This window comes from Thermobia domestica, chromosome 6 (assembly GCF_964235325.1).
Source record: "Thermobia domestica chromosome 6, izTheDome1.hap1.1, whole genome shotgun sequence".
NCBI lineage: Eukaryota > Metazoa > Arthropoda > Insecta > Zygentoma > Lepismatidae > Thermobia > Thermobia domestica.
The window spans coordinates 99,837,965-99,855,309 of NC_137459.1; the positions used below are offsets into that span (position 1 = coordinate 99,837,965).

General features: G+C 35.7%; 1 protein-coding gene across 4 annotated transcripts in view; it reads left to right on the forward strand.

The window, feature by feature from the left end:
* LOC145688127 (serine/threonine-protein kinase ATR-like) overlaps nucleotides 1-17,345 on the forward strand; it is a 381,701-nt gene that overhangs the window by 273,199 nt on the left and 91,157 nt on the right. For all 4 annotated transcript variants that reach the window (XM_081761899.1, XM_081761900.1, XM_081761902.1 and 1 more), the window contains 5 exons: nucleotides 676-960; nucleotides 7,804-7,943; nucleotides 9,042-9,158; nucleotides 10,306-10,445; nucleotides 14,209-14,490. In XM_081761899.1, the coding sequence (XP_081618025.1) occupies nucleotides 676-960; nucleotides 7,804-7,943; nucleotides 9,042-9,158; nucleotides 10,306-10,445; nucleotides 14,209-14,490 (964 nt within the window). The remainder of the gene's footprint in view (nucleotides 1-675; nucleotides 961-7,803; nucleotides 7,944-9,041; nucleotides 9,159-10,305; nucleotides 10,446-14,208; nucleotides 14,491-17,345) is intronic.

Sequence of the window (17,345 nt, forward strand, 5' to 3'; positions counted from 1 at the left end):
AATAGAGTTACCATTATTTTGATAATATCTATATATAGTAGTCACTAGCAAAATTTCGTATAATTTCTGTGATTTCAAAGTCAGTGAGACTGTTAGTTGGGAGTTGAGTTTCTAGTTTTAGCATCGTTACGTGAACCTTCAGATTGACATGGGATTCGGAGTATTATGAACTTCTACCACCACGTGAATATAAGCATGTAACCACGCGGTATCTCGTGACGAGATTTAGGTAGCTATTTGTGATTTGAAGATATGGTGATTTTCTCAGTTTCATAAAAAATATAGTAAGTTCGGTTTATTTACTTTAGAGTTTCGGAAGAAAACAGTTTTGTAGGAAAAGAGGTATAAACTTTTCACGATGGCTGCATTAATTGTGATAAGAGGATAGTGCTGTCGTTGGCTCTTGAGGCTCATTAGTGAAGTCAGTTCTGATTGCGATGTACACCTTGCTTCTTTCTGTCTGGAACGATTAGTAGGACAGATTTAAATTTGATTTTCTCTCTTCTGAATACCCATCCAATATACTAAAAGAAAATAAGCTAGAATTATTAATATTCCACACTTCGTAATAGAAAATAGTTTACTTACAATGAGTACATTTTGAAACCGTGAGTTTATCAATTCGAATGTATAAATGCAATATAAAGTAATTAAAGTATAATTTTTATTTTGTAGTTGAAGCTGTGATATCTTCTTATCACAGCAACATGGAGGTAGACACTATCCTTGAAGAGATCTTGGCCATCATTAGAGACCCTCAGATAAAAGGTGATAGTCAGCATTCCATATCTGATCCGGATTCTCCAGTTTCAATGTGTGTGAGGTGCTCGAAAACTGTCTTCTTATTGGTGGATTTCCTGTTACAGTGGATAAGACAGTTTAGAGTTAAAAAACGAAAGAAGAATGGAAACAATGAAAGAGTACATGCTCTGTATGGAACTTGCGCTGACATTTTAGAAGGTATTTCCTCTATCTATTGCTAGACGTATAATTTATGTTCTTTGGAAAGTAATATTTTTTAGCTCAAATTTTCTGAATTTCAGTTATCCATACAACGAAACTAGCCTTTTTACGTAATTGTTGATAACTGGCCATCATACACAAAATGATTATGGTAAATCAAGAAAAATATAGCTAAAGTATGTTCATGACAATATCTACGCTAAGCGCGAAGATATACGGTGCTGAAACTTGCGCAGCTCGAACTCGCGTGTGTGTTTGTCGATGGCATATAGCTCGAGTTACACATATTTCCAGTAGTAAGAAGATAGTTGAGGTGTGTATTTAAAGTTGGAAATGGGTCTCCCGACTAAGGAAAAGTTTTATTAGTTTAATATGATTTCCACTTGTACAGAAGCACTCGTGAGGGAGGGCCGAGTTAGAGAAAAAATAACAGAAAATAATTCCGAAAGAGATTTTATTAGATGGTACTAAGAAACACAGATATCACAACCGATCCATGGTTACATTATTCTTTTACCCGAGTGTATAATTTATTCTTAACCAACATGTATTTTTTGGTAGCATTTCTCACTTTGTATGAGAAACGCAGAAGTTAGAACTTTCTGAAATAATTAATTTTCTTTTTTCTCGTTTTCGCAACGAACATTATACTTTTTTATTCAAGAGACCAATCAGATATATTCGAGACATTTTGTGAATTCCAAAAGCGTAACTGGGCAGAAAGCCAAACGAACGATAACACATGAAGAACTGCTAATTTATTATTGATGTTTGAACTGTTCTCTGTGTGTCGTTAACCTAAATATTTGCCAATCCCATACGTTTTTCATTGAAGTCAGTTGTTAGTATTTATAAGGGACTATGAACCGTGAGAAAGCTTTTTATTTTTTTCCTCAAGGGAGATAAAACCGCTTAGTGACTTTCATTGTTACTCGAACCAAGCATACCCTCGAATCACGTAAGGGTGATTATCATATATTCATGTATTGATTTTCATACGTCTACTAGTAACATTTTAAGGAGGCTACTGTCAACACCAGGATTTTCCACTTGTACTGATAACGCCTAAATTCAACGCTGAGAAACTTTGACAGGCACAAGTATCCGTATACTTTGTCGATATATCAACCTTGTTAGGTCAGTTTTCATGTAGGTCTATTGTATATAGCGTAGTAATGTTTAACGTTTACATTTTATACCGATAATATAGTGAAAACGCGCTAAAACAGCAGTTAATGGTTTTCTATTGCGGGAGAAATTGAATTGTTTCCTGCGTTGTTCGCCGGCTGTGAGATTCTGTCGAGCTGTTAAGACAATTGTGGCAAACCAGTCACTTATCTTCAAGCCATTTGAAGGACTAGTAGAATCATCATGGCAAGGAGTGGAATTCATCGCAGTCTTGGATAATCACCAATCCTCCTCACCAGTGACTCCCTAAGTTATACTCTTTCCCACTTGTGAAGTAAATATCAGTGTATTGAAGTGATTCGAAGTGTGAAAATATCAGCGAAAGGACATATTAATAGTGATCACATTTTAAGTGTTTTGATCACCATAATCTTAATATTGCACTTAACATATGCATGTGTTCATGTTATATTTTCATCGACATGCACGACAATACATGGTAGCCAAGTTCCGAGAATATAATTCGTCGGAAATGAAAACTGGCCTGCACTGCCGTAAGCACAAACAAGAGTTTGGGTAAGATCACAGATTTCGAGGCTCTGTAAAAACTACTCTATTATGGGTAGAAATATAAGGTTTAGAATTTAAGGACATATTCAAGAAATCTGCTCATATAAAGTGTCAAGGAAAATGATGTTAAAGAGCCTTAGGGATAGTGGTGGTGGGCGTGGTAGGTTTGGAGACAGCACCAACCTTAGGAATATCAACTTCGTTAATGATCTAAGGCACATATATACTGCAGTAAGATTGGTGGTTCGAAACCCAGATAAGAAAAACTTATAATCCTCCACGAGGTGTCAAGGAAAATGATGTTGACGAGCCTTAGGGATGGTGCTTGTGAACGTGGTGGATTTGGGGGCCACCACCAGCCTTTGGGCTGAAATGTCCTGGCCGTGAAGCTAGGAACAGACATCTTGGTGTATTCAAATATGTTACACACCTTGCACCAAGTTCCAGTGTTCGTTTCAGATGCAGTGTTCAAGAAACTTGGCTCATCCATCCTCTTCTCAACACTTTTTGAGGCTGACGAACTTGGCTGCACTTTTTGCACCTCTGGTGTTTTTGTTCAGATCTATAGTTTTCTCGATATATACAGTAAATATTCAGTATCCAGGTAACGTATCCAAATTCCTTTTATATAGTTGTTGTCATTTCCTGTACTTCCTGCATCGTTGCATGTACTTATACTAGTTCGCAGAGAAGAGGATCTTAGCCTCTCGATATTTAAGATTTACATCCAGTCTTTTTCTGTACGTATATATAGTACATCCATAGTCTTATATATAGTACAAGTATTAAAAAATGACCAATTCTGAGCATTTAGGGTATTCTTTGAACTTTCTTTTTTCTTTTTAATATACTAGGTTCCCAAACAGAGATTACCTTGACCACAGTATATTACTATTCTTTCAGGCTAGATCGTAATTTACCAGGAATAACTGAGTTCGACGGTTATTCAGCAGTTTCTTCTCCAGCGACTGGGAAGTAGTAAACGATTACATTATACTGTTCATTAGGAAATTTCGCCATTCTGTCATAGTGTAGTGTCAGCGGATGTAGTACTCCGGCCAACCATTAACTGTTTCGACAAATCAGAATCACGTAATATACTCCAGAAAGTTCTGCATTCGCCTGGACGAAGTCTACGGCGAAAGATCTTTAAACTGAACATGAGTGATATGTCCATTCGTTCGTCAATCGTTTATGAATGTAATTAAGTTTCTTTACCGGATACATATCAGATTCTTGCATGAGAGCCAGCCAGGGTGTTTAATGGAACAGCTTTTATCATGGGTGTACGCAGTGGCGGCGGTTGGGCGTTAAAAGTGGGGGGGCAAGACATGATCTTAATATTTGATATCAATGTTAGTTTTCCTGGTTGCTTGTAACACTTTGTTTGACGAAAGGTTGTATAACTATGAGGATACTGTCTTTTTCACTTATACCGTATATCTTGTTTCATATTTTATTAAGTAAATTGACAAGAGCAACTCAAGTAGATACTAGCCCTTTGTACTCTTAAACAACGAAGGTGTAAGAAGAGATTTGATTCCTTGCTCATGAATATCTGTTTGGAAAATTGCGTGATCAGATTAGGGGCCCATTTAATAACAAATTTGCTAAACAAATAAACAGAAAGGATAATATTAATCAAATAATCATAGTAATAAATAATGAGGCTTGTTTTGCAAAAGTTATATTGAAACTGGAAATTAATGAACAACTTATATTTTTAATTCCACGAATGCTATTATATGTGTTATTACTCTTAGAATGACAATGAATACTACAAGCATATGCTACGACATTTAAAGAAATATTTTTGCAGCTTCCCGAAACATGTTCGCTGCCATTAAGTACAGTTTTCACTTTCTTGGAATATATCTAAACTCAGCAATACTTAGAGTCACTCCACATTTCAGTTATACAAAATAATCCTAAAACCTAGAATTATGCTGAATTCACTAAATTTTATTGTATATACAAAACTGTATATGTACACCCCTAAACTCGTATATTACGCTGCAAAATTAATATTCCTTACTGAGTTCCTTCGTGGCTATGCGGTTAGCGTACGCGCCTTAGACGTGGGAGACCCGGGCTCGATTCTCGGATGGAGCTCACGTGGTTCGGACTCCACGTTGATCATTAAGTCCACGTCTCATATAACTTCGCTGCTGAACAGGATGTTAAACTGAAAAAATCAAATCAAAATATTATTATTAGAAAGAAGAAAATACATTTTAGTAACTGTCGATTTTTGTACAATTAAAGAATAACTTGTAAAGGACTTCTTTTATTGCAAAACGTTATCTCAATTAGTTCCAGAGCGGCTGACTAACATATCGATCAATTGCAAGAAGAAATGAAAGTACGCTCGAATTCTCGCGCTTCATTAGGTTAATTTTTGGGCCATTTTTAGTGGCAGTTCAAACGCAATTCCTGTAGCTTTCTTAATTCCACGGGAAGACTCCAATACGTACTCATAGAACAACAAATATTTTATGGCACCATTTTTATTCTATGAACCAATAATACCTACAAAACTTTATATTTCCAAATGAAACTATATACATTAATGGGTAATTTAAAAAAAAGTGGGGGGGGGCAACTGCCCCCCTTTGCCCCCCCCCCCTAATCGCCGCCCATGGGTGTACGAGGATCCAAGTTTCTTGGAGAATGTGCTGTTTTCCGATAAAAGTGACGTTTATTGACATTGAACTCCAATATAACTTGATTCCCTGGTTTTGAGCGGCCAGATGTTATCGTCAAGAAACTACTACATAGTGACGCGTAATGGTATGGTGTATCGTCTCAGGACATGTGTATTAGGCCCCTATGACGTTGAGGATGAGGAAAGTGATGCTTTTACCGTTGCCCAAGAACGCTACACGTATATCGTGATAGGACCATTTCTTCAGGATTTAAGAAGGTTCTGTCGTGCAATAGGCCCTCACATGAGTAGGCAGTCTTTTCATGTCAGTACTGTATATTTTGTATATTTATAATTACACTTTAAACTGTGCGTACGTTTTTTGTCTTTTATTCTCCTAAAGACGACATACATACTAATATAGTTTTGCAGCTGAAATCTGTTAATGATATAATGTTAGGAGTTATAGAAAGTCAACATTGAGAGCTTGGTTTCTGTATGTTCATGTAGTTGGTAACGAGTGACACAAACATCAATAAACAATATCACCTTTAGTATTTCTTAGTAAATCTTTTTCAATACATCTTCCTGAAAGCTGGAGCTCATACGTTCATACAACTGACACTGAAAACAGTAAGTAGTATCGTTTCCAGAGTTTCTGATAAATAGTTTTCAATACACTGCACAAGGCATTCTCTCTTCCACTCGTTCTACTAATTTTCTGACACATTAATCTTGGACTTTAGTTGAACTTTTAAATAGTAAAGAATGATTTGGGAATACATTTTTAAGAACTCTTAAGGAAGTAAAAGATCATTAATTGCGTACAGTGAAATAATCAATTAATACAGGAATGATTTTATCATTGTAGTTGAGTTTTGAGGTTTTGTGTTTCCTGTTCTTAGAACACCTAGGTTATGAATATAGGCTCCGAATCATGATCGATATATGAATCCATTACAGTTGGCTGGTGCACATACCATCATGTAAGATCAACCCTCACAGGATAGATAGTTCCATAAGATCTAATTTTACGTTCGAAACACGCGGTTGAAGTTACAAGATACATAGGTGGCTAACTTAACAGAGTAATATATAATATAATTATTCAAATAAATAATTAAAACATAAATAGGGGCCGCGGTGTTTCAGTGGTAAAGCGTTCATCGCTGGTGCTTGGGGTCCCTGGCTCGACCCCAGCTGGCACAAAGTGGTCTTTGTGGTGGACAAACACCATGTGTGTGTGTAGATATTCTCGGGGTCCTCTCACTTTCTTCTATCATTTGGTTGATTCTCATCACCAGCGTCTTCTTCAGCTTACGCAGCATATAAACGTGTGATATAAAACTGAATATTACATTTTGTAAAAAATAAATAAAAGCTAAGTCATTCGGTTTTACTTCGCTTAAAGCAGATATTTTAAAGTAAATTTATATGCATTGTAATTTGATTTTTGGTCTTAGTATAGTTTTGTGATGTAGCAATATGCAACTATTTGGCTGGTAAGGGCACAAGAATAGTGAACGAGATGTTACACACTGTTTCAACTCAACAAAAATATGTAGTTGGAAATTGATCTTCCTGTATCAGTTTAATTAACCATAATTTGTTGTTCACAAATAATTACTCTTATTGAATAAAAGTAAATTTTTTTAAAAAATATATATATTTTCTTAACAATTTTCCGGAAAATTGAACGTGCCATTTGAAGTAGGGAAACTTTCAGTTCAGCTGATTTTGGGAAATTGAAACAAAACTTCCTGCTGGCTAAAATATTTTGTTTCTTTAAATTTGAGTTATTGTGCGACTGAATACTTGTCAGAACCATGTGATTGTAAAGTTTATTTCCTAATGAATGAGTCTAGCAAATATGTAGATATTGAGTATAAAACCTCATTTTGGCAAAAGTGGAGTGTTTCTCTCCAAATTGCATGTTCAATTGCGTAGACACTTATTTCTACTATGAAATACTATGTTTTGAATTTTAGAATTTAGTTTTGATTAGTTACTAATGGTACCTTTCATGAACCTATACAGGATACAACCGAATTCCAAGATTGAAGAATACTGAACCAAAATATAATTATATATATTAGAGAAAATGATATATTTCCTTAGTTTTGTTGGAATGAAGTTGAGGAGTTCATGTATACAGCTGTGAAAGAAATCTAGGGAAACGTAGATCAGATTGGATTGGATTCGATTTGATTTGAGTTTAGTGTCCCGTTTAGCAGCGAGACTATATAAAACGTGGACCTATAGCTTAACATGGGGTCCGAACCACATGAGCTACCGAGAATCGAACCTTGGTTTCGTCTCGAGAGGATAGTAATAGAATTGTGAAGATATTTAATAACCTGTTTTCAGCTATGATGTTTTACTTATACAACTCTTTATAAGTCTGGTTTTGCATTATTATTATTAGTAGTAGTAGTATTAATATGTATATTAACACTGTTTAAGTTTGGCGGAAAAAATCGTTATCTATTTTTTAATAGATTTTGTAAACAAGATTCCTGATCTGGAGTTTTCCCACATCAACTATGAATGCGAAGAATACGCACGCTCATTAGTTTTTCTTGAACGAGCTATAAGAAAACGCCCAGATACTTTTGAAGAAACCTTGCAGCTGCAAGCAGTAAGTATTTTGTAGTATACAATATATACATTTTCTTCTACTACTAGAGTATTCAGTTACTTGTAATTATTACAATTTACAATACGTGTTGATTGTATTTGAAAATGTCGACAAATTACATAACATTGTCAACTTTTGAAAAGTGTAGCACTCAACTGGCTACAAAATACTTCGAAATTGTTTCATTCTACTTATCTATCTATATAGTATTGTGGTAAAATGTGTGTTTAGTGTGATTTTTATTTCTACCTTCTCAATTTTTGTGGCCAACTGTTCTGTTCTATTGGATATTAACTCCTTGATTGTAACTTCATTTTCCTTTTGGTTTAAATTCGTCTCCTCTTCTATATCTGTAGTGTTTTAAATTATATTCAAAGAGTGAGAAAATGCAGCTGCACCACGAATCGTACCCAGGTTCTTCAGCTTGTCTTACTGGTGTGCTAACCATTATACTGCCAATTCGTCTGCTTACTAACCTCATCCTCACTATTAAGGTCGTCGCTACCTATTCATGCCATTAGAAGTGTTCACGTGTAGACCTTAGTTTTCCAAGTGAAATATAGGTTATAGTTCGTTCTGTGTGAACTGAATGGCTGAACGCTAACCTGAGAAGAGGTGAGTGATCTGGGTAAGGACTAGGTGGCATAGTGGTTAACACATTGTCAGAGTATGACAAAATCAGATGCGGTGTTCGTGGCCCAGTCGTACTTTTTTTACTTACTCAATTTTTCTGTCTCATGAGGGTTTTTTTTTTTTTTTTTTTTTTTTTTTTTTTTTTTTTTTTTTTTTTTTTTTTTAAATTAATTTTGTTACCCTTCTCAGGTCGTCTCTTCAGTGTTATGTTCATGTGTAATGCATTTTCTAAATCGATTTAGCAGTTGCCATTTGATGTAGTACCATAGACTACACATCTTATTACTGACCATATCTATATTTCCATTTACATATATAGATTACATGCTTGAAGATGGAATATTTTAGTATATGAGAATCAATAGATTTTTAATATATACTATTGTTTGTGGTCCGTAAGGTGAACCATGTATTTATCTTAAGTATAATTATTAAAACCAGAATAAAAATTCTCTTTCTCTACAGAAAATTTATGCTGCAATGGACGAACGTGATGCCGTGGCAGGGATTGCAGCTGTGCAGACCGTTCAACCGTCTATCAAGGAACAAATTCTTTATCATGAAATGGCTGGTCAATATCGGGTAATATAGATTTCTTTCAGTGCTTCAAAGGAAAGTTTTTAGTTAAGACATCACCAGGGACGTACGCAGGGGGTGGGTCCTGGGGGTCCGAACCCTCCCCCCCCCCCGAAATTTCGACTTTTGTGTAAATTTAGTTTAATTTTAGGGGCAATTTGAGGAATTTTAATACAAAATATCTTCATATTGAATTTGGACCCCTCCCGAAATAAATTCCTGTGTACGCTACTGGACATCACTATACAAGTTAAGAGTGAAATAAAGTTTGTCCTTGCGAGAATGAGTTATAAAGAAAACGCTTTCAAGTAACGTTAAAATAGCATAAACTTTTCTGGTCTATGTGATATGTGTGAAACAACAGAGGCAAAAATATTGTCAAATATTGTAGTTTACATTTTCGAATTTCTTTTAAATCTGTAACTGAAAATCTTAGCACATACATCGAGATTTGCTATACCAAAGAGCGTAATTTTAACCAAATCAGGAAACTAACCACGTACCATTATATTTTGATGAAAATTCTTGCACTTTATTCGACTACTATGTGAGGTTTAATTCAAATAAGACAATTTTACACAAAAGTTCCCAATGTTTCGTATCTTGATTCCGTCGAATTTTAATGAAATTAACCTTTATTTCAATGTGTTGTATCCATTTTAATGCAACACATGATCATTTCTGCTCTAATTTTTCTAATTATTTCTAGTATAAAGAACTGTTAGATGTAAAAAATAATTTCCGTCGATTTTGTTTTGATTTTCAAAATTAATTTTAAAAACTCACTTACATGCAACTAGAAAAGATACCTTGTTCTCAATCTCTTACAGAAAACAAAACAGCTTAGCAGTTTAGAAGGAAAATATTGATTTGTTTGAAAACATACTTAGCGTACTTTTACTGCTTTACACTTTTTTTTTTTTTAATGGAGGGAAATATTTTGATTTTTCGGTCAAGTAATGTTAGCTTTGTTTCTATCCATTAAATTAAAAATATTATTTTGAAATTAGCAAAGTAACAAAACGGTAATATTTTAATAGACGAATATGTATTAAATACTGTCGCAATATCGTAAAAATAGTATATCATGTCTTGTTGGAAATAGATGACTTAGCATTACGCGACATTTAATAGTTGTTATTGGTTTTTACAGACTGCTGCTTCATGCTACGAAGAGTTAGCTCGCACTCCTGAATTTTCTGCGGAGGACAGAATGAAAATGATAGATTGCTACTTGTCCCTAAATGAACCGTACCTTGCAGGTTGTATTGTAGACAAGTTTAATGAGGAAAAGTAAGTATTACTTTAAACTATTGCATGGTTCGTGAAATAACGGAGGAATTACTAAACTTCCAAACTGTTATGCGTAAATGTCAGAAGACTTATAGAACGGCTTTGTCTGCCCGTCTGTCGAGATAGTAGAGCGAAAACCGTAAGAGATACCAATGTGCTATTTTCTACAATCGATTCAGCGTCTAAAGAATAGGTTTCATCTCCTCCGTTAACTGTCTTTTAAAACCGGAAGTGATTCAATTTAGTCACAGTTTTAACGTTCATCGCTATAGAATGAAAACAGTAACAGATAGCGACAAGCGGTTTTTCGTAAATACTTCAGCGTCTCAGGGCAACATATCATTACCCACAACACCTTACGAAAACCGGAAATATTTTTAAATTCTTATTACTACTAATTTCAACATTTATCGCCATAGAACGTAGACGGTAACATATAGCAAGAAGCGGTCTTTTTAAACGATTCAGTATCTCAAGACAACGTAACATGACTATCCACAACACTCTACCAAAACCAGAAATGTATTATTACTTCCTGTTTCAACGTTTATCGCCATAGAACAAAAATGGTAACAGATAGCGAGAAGTGTTTTTTTTTAACAATCCAGTTTTTTCAAGACAACGTATCACGACTATCAACCAATACCGGAAGTGGTTCAAATTTACTGTTCCGGTTTCAGTATTGATTTCCGTAGAGCAGAGAATGTAAATACTGTTAAGATGCGTTTTTTTTCTTTTCTTGCAATCGATTCAGCGTGGGAAGAATAGGCTTCACATGCTCCGTTGACTTTCTATTCAAACCAGGATTGGTTGAAGTAAGCGATATTTGATTTCAACCTTTATCGCCATAGAGCAAAAACAGTAAGAGATAGGGAATAATGGCTTTTTTCATATACGTAGATTCAATGTTCGAGAAACAGGTTCTATCTTTGATCTTATTACTCTGTTGGAATCAGTACTTATAGGTGCACTACTTTGAGTATTGAATTCGTATAGTTTGAAAGGCTTAGTTTCATACTGTGAAACGATACTACTACTATTACTTCTTCTTCTACTTCTTCTTCTTTTTATTATTATTAAAGCGGGACTAGTTAGTACTGTCTCAAATAGCAAATCAGAAAGGAAGAAGTTCAATTTCATCGTTCCTTTTTTAACAACTACGTTATGAGACATGGACCAATAATGTAACGTGGAATACGAACCACATACCCTTCCACTTGAGATTGAATCGGGATCTCCTATTCCAAAGTCAAGAATGTAAATTGTTGAGTTACAGTTCATACTTATGGCGAAAGTTCATTTTTAAATAACGCTTTTTGCCCAACTTCCACACTTCATCATCCAATATAGCTATAGCTATGTTTTACCAAGTTTGGGTGGTATCGTTATTTAGTGATAGAGCACTCACCCCTGACGCCAGTTCTTTGTTCAGTCTCAGACTGTGTGTGTTTGTGGTGGACCAACTTCTTGTCATGGGTTTTCTTGGAGTTCTCCGGTCTTTCCCCACATTATCATTCCACCAATTCTTTTATAATCATCCACTTCCGTTGATCGTCCGTCTGCTTTAGCTTAAGTGACATAATATTTGGATTTTAATGTAGAAATTTAATTTCATTTCGCTAAGTTTGGTTGATTAATCGCAGCTGACATACATCCAAAGTTGTAAAGAGACATCAGTAATTTTATATTCAATTTTAAGTGTTTGATAGTTGTCTGTTAAGGATGATCGGCAGTCTGTATATTTATCTTCACTTTGCTAAAAGATATGAAGTCTAAATACTTAAAAGCGAAAATCAAAATAAGAGAGAATGTAATGAACAAAAAGGTAAAAGTAACTAATGTATTGCGTTACTTTTCAGTTTCATATTTTATTATAATTAAAGGTATTCCTTTTTGACTTTCTATTGTTCTAATTGGCTAATTAGTCTGGTTTGCTATTGCGCGTATTTTTTGCACATAATATCGGATTTGATTTTCGGTGAGGGTACTTAGGTTGGACACAAATCCAGGTAGTGATTCCTATCAACTTGAAATTATAGGTCTCGTGTCACATGACCTTGGTGTTGAAAAGAGATTGTCCAGTTCAAAACAATTCAATTGAATTGGCAGATTAGTGGGAACAGAAAGGCTTCCATTCTGATTTTTTTAAAAATAAAAGTGTAACCATTTTCTTAAATCAAGAGCCGGTGGCGCCGCGTGGCGTAGTCGCTGTTGCTTTCGTCTTTTGTGCGAGTGGTCCAGTGTTCGATAGCTGGTGGAGACAATCGGTAGAAAAAGTGCAAAATCTTTTTTAGGTCAGCCATCCTGAATGAGAATCTCCTGGATTTTCCTTATTCATACCAGGCAAATGCCGGGATGGTACCTAACATAATGCTCACAGGCCGCTTCCTTTCTTCCTCTGCATTTCCCCGGGTAGCGTGATCGACGAGGGATGTCATCATACGTGAAGGGCCAACATGGCTATAGATACCGAAAACCCAGTAATCTATTTCCTAATCCTTAAATCAAGATCCAACGAGAATTCATGGAATGTAAGTTAATGCAATCTCTAGTACAAGCCAAGGTGAACTAACCCTGTTCCTGGCCGAAGTGGCTACCAAGCATTATATTATTTATTAAATGTGGGCTTCTTCCTCACGAAATTTCGTTCAAATCTGGCCAGTAGTTACAAAAAAATAAAGTACCACATACAAGGCTAGCCGAGCCCCGTTACCAAATGTGGTAATCATTATCCCTAGACCATGGGTTATTTACTCACGAAATTTAGTCCAAATCTGACCAGTAGGTACCGAGATATAAAGTAACGCACATACACGTGAAGTAATATTATAAAGTCCCGTGGGCTTACGCTGGGAGCTAATAATATACAATTTCCGAATTCATTAACATATTATTTTCAGATTCATATACATTATGGTTTTCTTTCTCCGTTTGTTGTTGTATTTACTTGACAAATTCAGCGCTGATAGCGATGTTGACAGAATTCTGATTGACGACGTAAGAAGTGACGAGGGAATTTTGTAGATCTCAGTAAAGGATTATAATAATATTCTAAATAGTTCTTTTCTCAAAATCATGACACTAATTGTGTAGTGTTGTCTCCTAGCCTCGTGCATTTACAGGATAATATTCTGCTGGAAGTACAACGGTCGAGTTTATTAGCTTCTATCATAAGTACATGGGAGCTCATAGTTCCACTCAGTTATATATATATAGTTGTACTTTGTTTCTCAGTAACTACTGGCCGGATCTGAACTAAATTTGGTGAGTAAGTAGCCCGTCGTTTAAGATATAAAACCCGTTATATTTGGTAATGTGTGCTCCACAACTTTGCACGCCGGGAGCATCTGAGTTCGATTCACATCAACTTGTGGATATATACAGTATAATGTATAAGTGGGAATTCCAGATTCCATGAGTTTTTTTTTTTTTTTTTTTTCATTCCATTCATTATGATGTTAAATGTGGACGTGTGTGTTTAAGCACGCTCCACTCCATTTGTATGCGTGTATGGTAATAAAGCTAAAACGTAAGTCATAACTGCAAAGTACAGATGTCTCTTCTCCAGGTAAGCGAGATTATACAATGACCCGAGAAGTACATCTAGATGGCGTTGTACGTCTGATTTTTTTTATTATTATTATTATTTTATTATTTTTTATTTGTTTATTTAGATTTCTTGCAGCGACTTTGAACGATTTTGTCATTGTGTGTTCAAAATACAGCAGTATAGTTGTATATGTTAACTCTTTCTTTCTTTAAGCTCTGTTCCGGATAGCACTCTTCAAGGCTACAGTTTGGAAATAATACGGAAATTGAGTGAATGGGAACATCTTGGGGGCGCAGTAAATGCATTTGAGCAAGATAATCCTGGTGTGTGGAGCTGGAGCTCATCAGTGTCTCAGATACTTTTGTCAGTTAAAAATGAACCTGATATAAACGTCAACTATCATGTTTCGAAAATTGCTACGAAATTAATGGAGCCTTTGTCATCTAGTGGCTATCGACAAGGAGCGTACCAACGAGGATACATTGATGTTACTAAGTAGGTATATAATATTTTATTCAAAAATACTTAGTAATACTGAAATGCACTTCTTCAAAATTTTAATATGCTTATAATTGAATTCTGTATTTTAATACTACCACTATAGTAGTAATTTTATAGCAGACGTATTAATAATAGCTATTTGTGTAGAATTAGGTAAAATGTTTAGTGAAGCATTGCGACACAGCGGTAAGGCACTCAGTTTCTATTTGCATAGTCGTAATTTTGATTTGTGGTGGGCAAACTTTCCCGTGGTATCTCTCAGGGTGCTTTTTAATAATTTTTTAGTCACTTCTTTAATTTATCATTTGTCTCTTTTAACTTAAGTAGTACATCAAAAACCATATTTAATTTCATTTTAACATTTTTAATGCTCTATAGAAACCAGGGTTGGCAAAAACCATGGTTTTTATTAAAAAAAACAAAAAAAAAAACGGTTTTTTTGGTTTAAACCAGGTTTTTTTTTGGTTTAAACCAGGTTTTTATGGTTTAAATAATTTGCTCTATATATTCATATCATATATGGACAGAAATAAGTTTGTTTCGCCTTGATGTTATTATGCAACAACTGGGTTATGCTGGAAGGGGTCACATAAGCTTAAAGCGGAATAAAAACCGCTTCTCGAGTTACATCCGAGAGAAATTGTCCTCCATTTGAACTCGGAACCAGGACTAATTGGCCTCAAATGCGATACGTCTGCCGAATCACCACGAAGGAATCCTGATAAAAATACGTTGTACTGATCTTTACATGCTTCTTAATATAACTATCAAGAGTCATTTCAGAAGAACGAAAAGATTAACAGTTGCACAAGTGAAACCATTACACAGAATTACATATGAACAATTTCAAAGTACTACGGAGTACAGAAGAACTAATTTAGTTCAAGTTAGTTAACAACGACCTTTATTGGTCCAAATTAAAGAAATACACCGACTTAATCTGCATATCAATAAGAAAAGTGAATAAAGATACGAATTATTTGAGTCCACTTTGGCTCAGACTCATTTATACATAAATAGATACCAAAGATACTTATTTCACTAAATGCCTTTCGTGGGGTCTGTATGACCCCCTCCCCACACACACACACAAATTACGGCATTTTCGATGTATTTTATCAATAGTAAACATTGAAACGAAACAATATTTAGAATTTTTCTTCGATTGCAATTACATAACAATAATAATAACTACAAAAAATCACAAAATAAACATTTATAAACTTTAAAAAAAAAGTTGCTTTTGTAGTATAATCTTTTTGAGTAATGAATGGGGAATTTAGGTCTGAATATAATACGAATAATATACGGGAGTGAAACGTGATAACCCACAAATGTGTGTTCATCAAGATTTTACAAACACTTACACTTTTGCGAAGATTTTTGTTTTTTGGTTTAAACCAGTTGTTTTTTTTGAAAAAACCAGCTGGTTTAAACCACCTTGGTTTAAACCAGCCAACCCTGATAGAAACACAAGTTTACGTAAAAATAATCGAAAACTCCCGATCTTAATGTCCAACCCGTAGTTTTTGGAGTTGCTGCGATTATTAGTAGCATTCCCGACGTTGTTCAAGTCGAAGTTCATCTCAATCAATATGAGCTGGAGCGGGAAGAGGGTGACGTGTAAAAGTAATAGAAAACGCTCAATATCAGTTTTCAATCCATAAAATGAATAGTGACTTTGTCGATGCCGCTTAAATCGAAATTCACCCCCGTGCGTATCCTCAGGAGAGGAAGTGGCTCAATAAATACATAGACCTATCAATTTAATGGAAACACGAGGAGTTGGAAACACATTAGATATCTGAGTTTGTAGCAGTCAGGTGACGAGCGTAACTCCGACGCTGTTAGTGGTATGTTACGGCAAACTCAATGTTACGTGGGGAGCACTAGAACGGCAGTGTGCAATGAACTCAGCAGACAGTGATGATGTAAAATGGGCGATTTCTCTGATTTCCAAAGATGGCAAGTATATTTTGCTCGATTATATGATGCAAATGTGACGAAAGTTACAAGTGCGTTGGGTGTGTCGCTAGGGACATCTACAAGGAATTACACTCATTGCAAAACGACATCGACGAAGAGGAAGAGTGGTCAGAGGAAAACCCTCAGTGGTAGCTCCCATCGCGAATTAAAGCGTATTGTCACTCAGAACCGTCGTGTGACTGTGGTGTAAGTCAAGGAGTAACTTAAGCAGCAACCCCCATAATCTGGTGCGAGTTACGTGACAAAGATGGACATGCGGGGTTGGGTTGGACGAGTGAGACCACTGCTAAGAGATCATCACGCTTTAGCACGACGTCAGTGGTGCTGGGAACATGTAGCATGAACCGCTGATGAGTGAAAATGTGCTTGAATGAGTCTTCGTTAACCTTATTTCAAACTACGATCCGTGTTAATGTGGCGGACGCCTAAAGAAGCGTATGACCCGCAGTGTCTTCGTCCAGCTGTGAAACATGCCGGCGTCTCTGATGTTATGATCGGTACAATCTTAGTTTCCAGTGAGTCCTGTGCTGACGCTCACCGATCGTGGTTATGTCGCCATTTTAGGGGCCATGTCCTTCCTATGGTCCAGGTGTTTTTGGGAATGACGATGATGATAATACGCGCATACACACAGCTGGAGTTATTGCGGCGTGGTTTGAGGAACATCAGAGTGAAGTTGAACATCTACCCTGGCTCATTCAATACCTAGACCTGAACTTCTGTGATCCATTGTGGGGACATGATTGTGTTGCAAATTTTCACCTCTATACTCTCTCACAAAGCTGAGTGATGCACTGCACGGAGAGTGGTGTAATTCCACATGTTACCATTCAGAACATCTATGACTCCGTTCCACGTCGCAT